This window comes from Boleophthalmus pectinirostris, unplaced genomic scaffold (genome assembly GCF_026225935.1).
Source record: "Boleophthalmus pectinirostris isolate CB_2022bp ecotype Guang Dong unplaced genomic scaffold, ASM2622593v1 HiC_scaffold_10, whole genome shotgun sequence".
Lineage (NCBI taxonomy): Eukaryota > Metazoa > Chordata > Actinopteri > Gobiiformes > Gobiidae > Boleophthalmus > Boleophthalmus pectinirostris.
The window spans coordinates 8,649,757-8,663,592 of record NW_026570971.1 but is presented as its reverse complement, the minus strand read 5'-3'; the positions used below and the strand labels follow the sequence as shown (position 1 = coordinate 8,663,592).

The window sequence follows — 13,836 nt, the reverse complement described above, 5'->3', positions numbered from 1 at the left end:
TCACACGCTGGAGGCCCTGGCTGTGTTTGAAGTGTGTGTCGTGTTTGTGTGTCGGCGTTTTCAGTTTTGTGGCTTCTGTTGTGTGACTTGTACGTCGCGCTGTTGCGGTACAAGAATGCAAAGTGTGACGTGACGTGACGTGAACGCATTTTAAACTCATTGCGTGTGTTTTTGCTTTCTTTTTATTATGTTTTTTTATTATGATGACAGGATTGAAATGCTTACTGTTTGAAAGTACGTCAACAAAACTCAAACTGTACAATCGAAACATGAAATTAGCAATTCATTTCTGACAAATTACAGTAATATATATATTTTTTAAGTTGGACTAATCTTTCAACCATTGTCTTTAAATCTTAAATCTTTAATTCTTGATGATGCAGTATCGATATTAGAGATGGGCATGATTAATCGATTAATCGATAATTGATCATTAAGAATTTCATCGATTACGTTCATTTTAATCGACAAACCGAATGCAGGTTGCTGTGCGTAGCGTCACCAAACAGGGGTCCGTACATGTAGCTCTGCACTCAGAAGGAGCGAGCAAACAGAAACATTCGGTCAGTCTGCAACGTACCGAAGCACAAATGTGTATTTAACGATGATTTGTACAAGAAATTCCACGCTTTCCGTTGCGTTCGGGACAAGTGTGAGTCCATGTGCACAGTGTATAAAGCAGCACATATGTTTCTGTGTCCAGTGGGAAAAAGTTTTACCAGGTGAGAGTCGCTCAATGTCGATGACGAGTCCCCACCTCCCTCCCCCGTACGGTGTCCTGGTTTTGACAAACGCAAATCTGGTCACACTAACCTGTATTCCACTGAGTCATGTGTTTTAATCTGACAGAAATTGAACCGCATCAGCGACACAAGAGCTGGAGTTTTATCTTCGCTGAGTTTATACAAATTAGCGATGCAGTTTTAAGTTTCGTTTTTGTAAGAGTTGCACAAAACTGAATTAAACACATTATAATGTCAAACGGGCTGATGTGGCTCTAGAGTTTTTACGGTTTATATGTCGTAAAGTTGAATTTATTTATGCAGATTAGTAGTGCAGATAGTAATAATAATGATGATAATTTTAATATAAAAACGTTAATGATTAATCGATAATCGATCGTTAATTCTTCCGACGATCGATTAAGAAAATTTCATCGAATGCCCATCCCTAATCGATATTGTTGGTTGGTGAATCAATGTATCGCGAAGAGTATTTTTTGGTATTTTTGAGCAATTTCTTGTGACTGCACTACCATTTTGTTTCCTATTTAGTAGGGAGGTAACAATAAACTAAATATCGTGATGTCGTATCGTCAAAGTTCTCACAATAATATCGTGGATCATCACAATATATCGAATTACAAGTCTCTTTGCTTAAATGAAGAGTTATGGTGCAGAAATAGCTAAAAAACAACAACAAAAAGACAGAGGGAACTACATAGACCATGATCCTTTGCTCCATTTCAGCGCAGACGACAAGACGAAATAACAGTTCTAAGCACTTTCAAGTCTTAGTTCTTTGGATTAAGTTTTGTCAAGACATTTTAAGAGGAAAAAGTAGCATATTAACAGTTTTAGCTGTTGAGAATCCACAAAATGTCGCAATAAATATCGTACCGTGAGGTTTATACCGTGATGATATTGTATCGTGAGACTTGGATATCGTTACACCCGTGGTATTTAGTGGAAGGAGTGTTGTTTATGTAATACACATGACCCATTCACTGTTTTGATGATTAAAATAGATTAAAACCCTAAAAATGGCAATATATTACAGAGTATCAACTATCAGTCAACTATCGAAATACTGATTATCGCATGTATCGCTATTTTGTGATAATATTGTATCGTGAGCCATGTATCGTATCAAATCATGAGGGGCCCTGTGATTCCCGGCTCTAATTTATATGATTACGCACAACATAAAAGTGCACTATGTAGCTTTTTTGGTGGACTGTCCATCATCTGCTTGTCTCCATGGAGATGTTGTTGCTTTGTTTGAAATGTCCCAGTGTGGCATTAAACGTGGCATTAATTTTGCGTTTACTCTATAACGTGAGTCAATAAAATGACTTAAAAACTTGCTTTGTTACTGTGAGCGGGCTCGCCTCTCCATAAACCTGACTTGTAACTTGGACCTATGGCGTCACCTGCTGTCTCCGTAGAGATTAATAAACGTAATGCCATACTGTGGAACATTCCAGGCAGCGGCTCCATGGAGAGAAGCAGGTGACTCTCAACCAGAAAAGTTACGCAGTGCAACTTTGACTTAAAACAGCTTAAACACCAACTTTAACACGGAAAAAGAAAGTTAAAGCCCTACTTTGGAACATTCTCCATGGAGATAGATCCATTTTGTGCCATACTGTGGAACTTTATAGCCAAAAGAACAACATTTCCATAGAAACAAGCAGGAGCAGGCTTGTGGAGACGCAAGCCCGATTACAGTCAGAACACGTTTTGTTTTGTTTTTGCGCAATAAACGCAACTAAAAATGGAAAAAAATAACGTGCTTTTATTATTTTTTTTTGTATTTTTGGCCCTAAGGTTACATACTGTGGCTTTAAAACTTAAGAATTTGCACATTTTCTACTTTTTTATAATAATTTCAACCAATTGCTTCTATATAACTGTGCACTGTAATACTTTTAATGTCCAAAATGCTTAAATCCTTAGTGAAAACCAATAAAAAATAATTGGATAATAAAAAAAGTTCTGATATTAAGTGCAACAGTCAGTTCAGTCTTTGGCCCGCTTACCTTGACGCCACAAGTCCAGGCAGAAACGCTGACCGCTGCACCATTTGTGAGTAATATGTACGTTTAGCGCCGGGATGAGCTGTTAGAGGAATTCCGCGTCCAGTCCCAATATGGCCGACGTCATCATTTATAACCGTATCCCCGAAGACAAATGAAGCACTTGGGATTTTTATGTCAAGTGTCAGAGTTCTGTGTTTAGCTGTAATTGGGCTCATCCGTTCGAAGAGGCCACACAGAAGCAGAGTTCAGAAATACTCATTTATAATTTATATTTAGGCTTTGTGACAAGTTTTCACGTTTTTCTAGTTTTTTTTGTTTGTTTTCGGGAAGATTTAGATCAGTTTTTGGAAAGAAAGTTGATATAAATGTACCGAAATACAGAAATTAGCACTGGATTCTTAGATGGAATCCTTCTACTTAAGTCATAAACACCAAAAATTACTTCCAAAATACAGTTTAAACTTTCATTCAACAAAATAAACGTGTTGTAATTTATTTTTATAAGTCTAATCATAACTATGGTGTAATCTAGACATGTTTTGGCTCTTGTTTATGTTATGAATGCTTTGTAACTATTATTGAAACTGGTGCCCATGTCCAACCATTAAGTAAAATGATAAAACGATAAAAAAAACACAAGGCAAAATGGCTTTTGGTACAATATTTAAGCAGACCTATTTTGCAAATTCCACTTTTAACCATTTATAATTGTTTTCCTTCATCATTTTACTCATTTTACTCATTTTACTTGTATTTGGAGTGATTTGTGCATTATTTTCAAGACGCCGTTTTGTCAGTCAATCCCTGTTTTCACCACCAATGGTAAAGAGGGCTGGTACGATACGATACAGATCTCGATACAGTGCACTTTCAATTCAATACGATATATTTCAAATTGATTTGATTTAAAAAAATAAAAATAAAAAAGTCTAAATGATGGCTGTGATACTAAAAGTCTTTGTTAAACCACTTCTTGTGCAAAGTGAACATGAAATATAAACATTTCAGTCATCAAAACAGTGAAAATGTCAAATGTGACTCATAAATGCATTTCGTCCTCTAAAGAAGCAACAAAACTGTGGCGCTGTAACAAAATAACTGAGTAAAATATACCAAAAAATACTCTTGGCGATACATCGATACAGCAGCTCACGATACTGTATCATCACATTAAACAATACGATATATCGATATTTAGATTTTTTTTTTTTGCACACCCCCACTGTTAAACACCCACTGCTCTGTACTCGCTTTGTGCTCCAGTTTTATTTAGGCCCGGTCAAGCAGAAGTAAACAGCAAGGCCAAAAATTCAAGTTAATGCATCTGATATAAAAATGTATTGAACAGATACATATGTACTCTAGTTTATGAAACTGTTGACCTTTTTTCTGTACCATTTTTGGTTCTAAAGTTACATACATTTTAAACAGACCATGTATGAAACATGGAACAAAAATTATTTCCCAAATTTCAAAGACCCAAAAATCATGTAAATAAATGGATGTATTTCATCAATATCAATCAATATCAATACCTTGTGTTATTCAATCTTTGAACTGTTGATGAAGGTACATGATTTAAAAAAAAAAAATGATAAAATGATATTTAAATGAATTTAAAATGATAAAAATTTGCTTGGAAGGACTGACATATTTTATAGAAATAGTTTCCTTTCATTTTGAAGTAATATTAAAGTATTTCAGAAGAAAAAAGGCGACAAATTATGTAAAATCCTGCACCTTCTACTTGTTTGAACAATTTTCCCTCCGTTACCATGACTTTTCTTAATAAAAATTCTCATTAGTCAAAAAGTAAGAGGTTTTTCAACCTAATCTTGTACCATATGGTAGAAAACTATATGAAGCAAATATTCAAACCAGTTTGTTAAGGATATGTAAGTGAGAACCAAGAGTTATCACTGTTTGTATTTATTGCCCAAAAAGTGCTGCATATTTCATTCCCTCCGTTACCGACTTGAGTTTTTACATTTTTTTGTCAACAACTTGAAAGAATATCACAGGTTTAACTTGACCCTGTTGGAGTGTAACTCTTTCCTACATTCTGATACTTTACTTATTTCAATAGTCCCTCTAGTTTCTGAATAAGAGACATTTGAATGTAAAAAATCTGCCCCTGTTTCCCTCCGTTACCGCTTGACCGGACCCATTTGTTAAATCAGTGATACACGTAGGATTTGGTACAAATGGGTGAAAAAAAAAAGCTCTGCAGTTTCCATCGGACGTGCGGACTCTTTGTTGTGAGGACATTTACGGCAACTTCATCTCCCGTTAGAAACTGCGATTTTTTCTAACATGAAGGGTCCGTCAAACACTTTTCTCTGTGGAGGTTTTTTTTTTTTTTTTTGTAATATGACACATTAAACCTTTCTATCTTCAAGGAGACCAAACCAGACCAATTTACAGGTCAGATCTGTGGAGAGGCGACCCTTGCTCACAGTCAGAATGCCTGTTTGTGTATTTTTGAGTAAAAAAAACAACAACAAAAAAACCACCTGTAATTAAAGAGCTGTTTAATGTCATATTGTGGAACATTTCAGGCTGATCAATGACATGTCTGTAGAACCTTTGAGTTGCTTTACACGACTATTACGATTTAAAATGTCCAAATTATAACAATGATCCACGAGTGTCATAGTTTATAACTATATCAGACACAAGCACAACATCATCGTCTTTCACTCTAAGGATGTTAACGATCTTTTAGTGAAATGAGTCGTGTAACGGGTCATGTGGACGTACCAGCTGTGGTGGTCTGAAGCGTCACTCCCTCATGAGAGACAGAGTGGGAGTCCAGGGGAGTCCAAGTCTGAATCTGGGAGTTCAAAATAATAGGATTTCAAATTAGAGTGAAGCTATAAATAACGCTCCAACTCTGCCTTACTAAAAATGTGAGTAGGCTACACAGATACGACTTTGTAATGGAATTTGGAACATTTAAAAATATCTGAATATACGCCACGATTTTGCAGCTTTTTGAATTCACATGCGTTTTGCCGAATCTTTGAAGTGATAATGTGAATTCTTGAAACACTCTTAGTCAGTGGAAAAAGTTAAAAGAATTAATTAAATACAATGACATGAAACAAAAATATATAACTTTTTGTCAGTTTTTTGTGTATGTATAAATATTTTTTCTCTTGTCAGGTTAGTGTTCGTGTCAAGTTAATCATTTATTTATTTTCATTGTGGAAATCTATGGTAAAAAAAAAAAAAAAAAAAATTCAATTTGTCAACTGGATTTTTGTCAACGTTTCTCAGCTCATCCAAAATAATTCGACCAAACTGACAAATTGAATTTCTCCTTTTGCCCTGAATTCTACCTGGACGACTGAGGGATTTTACACATTTCACTTCTCAGTCTATTTTTTTTTCAGTCTCTTTTTCTTTTGCCTCCTTCTCTCTCCCACCTTTGCCTCTCTTGCTTTTTTATTATTCTCCCTCTCTTGGTCTCTCTCTTCTTTTTTGTCTTCTCCTTTCATTTTGTTCTCTCTCTCTCTCTGTTTCTCTCCTACACACACTCCCTCTCTGTGTCTCTTTCTTACTCTCTCCCTTTTGCTTTTACTCTCTCTTCCTCTTTTTTTCTTCCTCCCTCTTACTCCCTCCCTCCCTCTCTCTCTTCTCTATGTTCCCTCTTTCCCTTTTTTGTCTCTCGATGTCTCTCTTTCTTTTTATTCTCTTTGTCTTTCTCTTCTTTATGCCATTCTCTCTATTCTCCCTCCCTCTTCTATCTCTTACTTTCATTCTACTCTTTTTCTCACTCTCTTTCTCTCAGCCTCTCTCTTGAGTCTCTCTCTTCCTCCCTCTATGGCAAAAGCAGAAATTAAATTTGTCAACTGGGTTTTTGTCAATGTTTCGCAGCTCATCCAAAAATAATAACAAAATAAACTTTTGTCCAGTTGACAAATTGAATTTCTCTTTTTTTTACACATTTCACTTTCACTCTATTCTATTTCTCACTCTTTTTCTTCCTCCTTCTCTCTCTCACCTCTTGCGTCTTTTCTATTCTCACTCTCTTGGTCTGTCTCTTCTGTCTTCTCCCATTTTGTTCTCTCTCCCTCTCTATTTCTCTCTCACACATATTCCCTCTCTCTGTCTCTTTCTTACTCTCTCTTTCTCTTTCTCTCCTCTCTCGGACTCACTCTCTTCTCTATCTCTCTGCCTCCCTCTCTCTCTTTTGTATGTCTCATTTTCTGTTTCCCTCCTTCCCTTTTTTGTCTCTCGATGTCTCTCTTTCTCTATTCTTTGTCTTTCTCTTCTTTATGCCATTCTCTCTCCTCTCCCTCCCTCTTCTATCTCTTACTTTCATTCTACTCTTCTTCTCACTCTTTCTCTCAGCCTCTCTTGAGTCTCTCTCTTCCTCCCACTATGGCAAAAGCAGAAATTCAATTTCAATTCAGTTTCCAAAATAATTTCGACCAAACTTTTGTCCAGTTGACAAATTGAATTATTATTTTTTTTGCCATGGATTCTACCTGGACGACTGAGAGGATTTTACACATTTTACTTTCACTCTGTTCTATTTTTCTCACTCATTTCTTTTGCCTCCTTCTCTCTCTCACTTTTGCCTCTCTTGCTTCTTTTCTATTCTCCCTCTTCTGTCTCCTCCCATTTTGTTCTCTCTCTCTCTCTGTTTCTCTCTCTGTCTCTCTCCTACACACACTCCCTCTCTGTGTCTCTTTCTTACTCTCTCCCTTTTGCTTTTACTCTCTCATCCTCTTTTCTTCCTCCCTCTTACTCACTCTCTTTTCTGTCTCTCTGCCTCCCTCTCTCTCTTCTCTATGTTCCCTCTTTCCCTTTTTTGTCTCTCGATGTCTCTCTTTCTTTTTATTCTCTTTGTCTTTCTCTTCTTTATCTCTTCTATCTCTTACTTTCATTCTACTCTTTTTCTCACTCTCTTTCTCTCAGCCTCTCTCTTGAGTCTCTCTCTTCCTCCCTCTATGGCAAAAGCAGAAATTAAATTTGTCAACTGGATTTTTGTCAATGTTTCGCAGCTCATCCAAAAATAATAACAAAATAAACTTTTGTCCAGTTGACAAATTGAATTTCTCTTTTTTTACACATTTCACTTTCACTCTATTCTATTTCTCACTCTTTTTCTTCCTCCTCCTTCCCTCTCTCACCTCTTGCGTCTTTTCTATTCTCACTCTCTTGGTCTGTCTCTTCTGTCTTCTCCCATTTTGTTCTCTCTCCCTCTCTATTTCTCTCTCACACAAATTCCCTCTCTCTGTCTCTTTCTTACTCTCTCTCGCTCTTACTCTCTCTCCTCTTTTTCTCCTCTCTCGGACTCACTCTCTCTCTTTTGTATGTCTCATTTTCTGTTTCCCTCCTTCCCTTTTTTGTCTCTCGATGTCTCTCTTTCTCTATTCTTTGTCTTTCTCTTCTGTATGCCATTCTCTCTCCTCTCCCTCCTCTTTCTATCTCTTACTTTCATTCTACTCTTCTTCTCACTCTTTCTCTCAGCCTCTCTCTTGAGTCTCTCTCTTCCTCCCACTATGGCAAAAGCAGAAATTCAGTTTCCAAAATAATTCGACCAAACTTTTGTCCAGTTGACAAATTGAATTATTATTTTTTTTTGCCATGGATTCTACTGGACACTGAGAGGATTTTCACATTTTACTTTCACTCTGTTCTATTTTTCTCACTCTTTTTCTTTTGCCTCCTTCTCTCTCTCACTTTTGCCTCTCTTGCTTCTTTTCTATTCTCCCTCTTCTGTCTCCTCCTCCCATTTTGTTCTCTCTCTCCCTCTCTATTTCTCTCTCTGTCTCTCTCCTACACACACTCCCTCTCTGTGTCTCTTTCTTACTCTCTCCCTTTTGCTTTTACTCTCTCTTCCTCTTTTCTTCCTCCCTCTTACTCCCTCCCTCCCTCTCTCTCTCTTCTATGTTCCCTCTTTCCCTTTTTTGTCTCTCGATGTCTCTCTTTCTTTTTATTCTCTTTGTCTTTCTCTTCTTTATGCCATTCTCTCTATTCTCCCTCCCTCTTCTATCTCTTACTTTCATTCTACTCTTCTTCTCACTCTTTCTCTCAGCCTCTCTCTTGTGTCTCTCTCTTCCTCCCTCTATGGCAAAAGCAGAAATTAAATTTGTCAACTGGGTTTTTGTCAATGTTTCGCAGCTCATCCAAAAATAATAACAAAATAAACTTTTGTCCAGTTGACAAATTGAATTTCTCTTTTTTTACACATTTCACTTTCACTCTATTCTATTTCTCACTCTTTTTCTTCCTCCTCCTTCCCTCTCTCACCTCTTGCGTCTTTTCTATTCTCACTCTCTTGGTCTGTCTCTTCTGTCTTCTCCCATTTTGTTCTCTCTCCCTCTCTATTTCTCTCTCACACATATTTCCTCTCCTTTCTTACTTTCTCTCGCTCTTACTCTCTCTTTCTCTTTTCTCCCTCTCTCGGACTCACTCTCTCTCTTTTGTATGTCTCATTTTCTGTTTCCCTCCTTCCCTTTTTTGTCTCTCGATGTCTCTCTCTCTCTATTCTTTGTCTTTCTCTTCTTTACGCCATTCTCTCTCCTCTCCCTCCCTCTTCTATCTCTTACTTTCATTCTACTCTTCTTCTCACTCTTTCTCTCAGCCTCTCTCTTGAGTCTCTCTCTTCCTCCCACTATGGCAAAAGCAGAAATTCAATTTCAATTCAGTTTCCAAAATAATTCGACCAAACTTTTGTCCAGTTGACAAATTGAATTTTATTTTTTTGCCATGGATTCTACCTGGACGACTGAGAGGATTTTACACATTTTACTTTCACTCTGTTCTATTTTCTCACTCTTTTTCTTTTGCCTCCTTCTCTCTCTCACTTTTGCCTCTCTTGCTTCTTTTCTATTCTCCCTCTTCTGTCTCCTCCTCCCATTTTGTTCTCTCTATTTCTCTCTCTGTCTCTCTCCTACACACATACTCTCTCCTTCTCGCTCTTACTCTCTCTTCCTCTCTTCTCTATCTCTCTGCCTCCCTCTCTCTCTTCTCTATGTCTCAATTTCTGTTTCCCTCCTTCCCTTTTTTGTCTCTCTCCTTGTCTCTCTTTTCTCTTTGTCGTCCTCTTCTTTATACCTCCCTCTCTTGCCCTAAGTGTCTCTACTCTCCCTTCCTCTTCTTTCTCTTTCTCAACTTTCACTCTACTCTTTTTCTCACTCTTCTTTCAGCCTCTCTCTTCTGTCTCTCTCTTCCTCCCACCATGGCAAAAGGAGAAATTAAATTAATTCGAACAAAATAAACTTTTGTCCAGCTGACAAATTGAATTTCTCTTTTTTTCCATGGATTCTACCTGGACGACTGAGGGCATTTTACACATATTATGGGAATCGTTTCTTTATTTCTTTATTTATTTTCTTTATTTTTTTAAATTTAATATACAGTATGTGTTTCGAAAAAGGGCCCCGTGACTCGTCAGTCTCTATGAAATGGAACAAGAAGTTTCCAAAACCACTGGACCGTACAAAACACTATTAAAATTTCTCCAAAAATGAAAATAGTTTTACTGTAAACCTTAAATATTCCTCAGTACAATTTGACACTTTGAAGGAGCGGATATGAAAAAGTCGTACTCTCTCTGACCTTTGACCCGCGGCTTTAAAAACACCCAGAGTTCCTCTAAATAACAGACTGAGCTCAGACTTGGGTGGCCCTGTTTGCACCCATTTCTCATGACCCCGAACGCTACTCTCACTTCCTGGTTCTGGAGTGATTTAGTGTAGAGAGAGAGACAGGGAAATCGAGAGAGAGACGGAGAGAGAGACGGAGAGAGAGACGGAGAGAGAGAGACGGAGAGAGAGAGACGGAGAGAGAGAGACGGAGAGAGAGAGAGAGAGAGAGAGACGGAGAGAGAGAGAGAAAGGGGTGGGGCGGGATGTGGACCAAAATAAACAAAGCAACAAGCAGGAAATGCAAGACTCTTTTGTTTACAAGTTTGACGACATCCAGGTTTTGAAGCGTAGCCGTCTTCCTCTGTCTCTCTTCCTCTTCTCTCTCCAGGTCCCTCCCTCGCTTTTTCCACTCTATTTCTCCCTCTCTCTGCTTCTCTCAGTCTCTTTATCTATGTCCCTTTCTCTCCCTCTTCTGTCTGTGTTTTCCTCCCTCAGTCTTCTCTCTCTCTCTCTCTTGTCTCTTTCTTCTTGCATTTTTTCTCTCTCTTCTTTCTCTCTGTCTCACTGTTTTCTCTCTCACTATTCTCTCTCTCATACTATTCTCTCTGTTCTCTCTCTCTCTCTCTCCCTTCTCTCACTATTTTCTATCACTTTTCTCTCGCTATCTCACTATGCTCCCTCCCTCTCACTCTCTCACTTCTCTCTCTCTCTCACTATTCTCTCTATCTCATTATGCTCTCTTTCACTTGTCTGTTTCTCACTATGCGCTCTCTCTCTCTCTCTATTCTCTCTCACTATTATTCTCTCTCTCACTATGCTCTCTCTATCTCACTTATCTCTCTATCTCACTTCTCTTTCACTCACTATTCTCTCTCTCTCTCTCACTATTCTCTCTCTCTCATTATGCTCTCTCTCTCTTTCACTTTTGTTTCTCAATATGCTCCCTCCCTCTATCTCTCTATCTTATTATTATTCTATCTATCTATCTCTATCTCTCTCTCACTTCTCTCTCTCTCATTATGCTCTCTCTCTTTCACTTTTCTGTTTCTCACTATGCTTCCTCTCTCTATTCTCTATCTCACTATTATTCTCTCTCTCACTGTGCTCTATCTATCTATCTATCTATCTATCTATCTATCTCTATCTATCTATCTATCTGTCTATCTATCTATCTCTATCTATCTCTATCTATCTCTATCTCTATCTATCTATCTATCTATCTATCTCTCTCTCTATCTCACTTCTCTCCCTCTCTCTCTGTCTCTCTCTATTCTCTATTTTGCCTCTCTTGCTTCTCTTCTATTCTCCCTCTCTTGGTCTGTCTCTCTGCCTCCCTACTGTCTCTCTCTCTCCCCCCACTTTCTTTTCTCTCCCTCTCTGTTTCTCTCTGTGTCTCTTTCTTACCCTCTCCCTCTTACACTTTCTCTTTCTCTTCCTTTTTTCCCTCTCTCTCTCTCTCCCTCTGTCTCTCAGTGGGAGTGTCTCTGTGTGTTGTGTGTGTTGTGTAGTGTTGTTGTGTTGTTGTTTGTGTAGTGTTGTTGTGTAGTGTTGTTGTGTTGTGTGTCGTGTTGTTGTGTAGTGTTGTGTTGTGTTGTGTAGTGTTGTTGTGTAGTGTTGTTGTGTAGTGTTGTTGTGTAGTGTTGTTGTGTTGTGGTGTCGTGTTGTTGTGTAGTGGATTCCTGCAGGTTTGTGTGTGTGACACTGGTTCTGTTGTGGATCATGTGGCCCGGTCATGTGCTGGCGAAACTTAGCAACAAAGTCATGTTTGTTTTTTGTTTTTTTTTTCTCTTCCCTTTTTACAGTTTCGTGGTTAAATTTACTCCTGCTAAATCAGTAACGGAATCTGTCTTACAAATACAGTAACTCTCATTGTGGTCGTGTCGTTGGGCAAGACACTTTACTCATAGTTCATCCAGTATCTGCTTAGACTAGTGTAAGAATGTTTGTGAGTGGTTTGTTTAAGTAAAATATGACAATTTTATGTCCAATTTTACTTTCTCATACACAACTTCAAGGCTGGGTTTGGGCAATATTGTCAAAAAATAATATATGGACATTTTTCTATTATATTAAGACAGTTTTTACAGTAACGTGCTGTGATTTTTGGGAAGCACGTCAATATTTAATCAATAACAAATTACTTTGCAAATTAGTGTATTTATTTTACTGTTATATTTAACTCATATAATTACTCAACTACTTTGGAGTTAGAAAAGGCTAAAACTTTAATTTAATATATTGTGTTGGTTTGTATTTGTCACCCTGTACAAACTCGGTGGGATATTCGTTTCCTCACAAGTCTTTTATTCATTCACCTTTTTTATGCAGCTGAGTTTTCAGTAAACCATATGAATGAGTGACGTGTGACAGCTCTACAGATGTGTAATGCACTTACACAAAACATACAGACAGGTGCACCTAACACTAACCTGTCACCCCCAGATGCAAATCAAACTTTATATTTCCTGTAGACAAACACAAAAAAGTGCATGTGAATAACTGCCATGTACTGCCTCCCATCTGATCCATTGCACGGGTGTCCTTGTCCCTACCATTGATTCTCACAGACTCTCGCTGACTTTCGCTGACTCTCTCGGACTTTTGAGGACTCTCACTGGCTCTTATTGACTCTTTTGCGGACACTTGTGGTCTCTTGATGACTCTTGTGGACTCCTGTGGACTCTCGATGACTCTTGCAGACTCTTGCGGACTCTTTTGCGGACTCTCACTGACTCTTGCGAGCTCTTGCAGACACTCACTGGCTCTCACTGACTCTTTTGTGGAAGCTTGTGGACTCTTGTGGACTCTTGCAGATTCTCACTGACTCTCTCGGACTCTCAGTGGCTCTCAGTGGTTTTCATTGACTCTTGTGGACTCTTGCTGACTGTTGCGGACTCTCACTGACTCTCGCTGACTCACTTGGACTCTCAGTGGCTTTCAGTAGTTTTCATTGAGTCTTTTGCGGACTCTTGCGGACCCTTGCTGACTCTCTCAGACTCTTTCAGACTTGTGCCGGACTCTCGCTGACTCTCGCTGACTCTCGCTGACTCTCTCGGACTCTCGCTGACTCTCGCTGACTCTTTCGGACTCTCTCGGACTCTTTCGGACTCTTTCGGACTCTTGCCGGACTCTTGCCAGACTCTCGCTGACTCTCTCGGACTCTTGCAGGCTCTCACTGGCTCTCATTGAATCTCACTGACTCTTTATTTGTCTCTGCTTGTGTCCTCAGGGAGCATCTACTCCAGCCCGGGCCTGTACAGTAAGACCATGACTCCCACGTACGACTCTCGTGACGGCAGTCCCCTCTCGCCCACCTCAGCCTGGTTCGGGGACAGTCCTCTCTCTGAAGGAAACCCCGGCATCCTCGCAGTGAGCCAGCCCATCTCCACACCGGACACACTGGTCAAACTTTACAAGCCCCAGTCACTGCTGGACAAGGCCAAGATCAACCAGGGGTGAGTCTAAAGTCTG

At 38.8% G+C, this 13,836-nt stretch overlaps 1 protein-coding gene across 2 annotated transcripts in view; it reads left to right on the top strand.

Annotated features, from left to right (window-relative positions):
* fermt2 (FERM domain containing kindlin 2) overlaps nucleotides 1-13,836 on the top strand; it is a 153,426-nt gene that overhangs the window by 105,919 nt on the left and 33,671 nt on the right. For both annotated transcript variants that reach the window (XM_020920599.2, XM_020920598.2), the window contains exon 5: nucleotides 13,595-13,820. In XM_020920599.2, coding sequence (XP_020776258.1) covers nucleotides 13,595-13,820 — 226 coding nt within the window. The remainder of the gene's footprint in view (nucleotides 1-13,594; nucleotides 13,821-13,836) is intronic.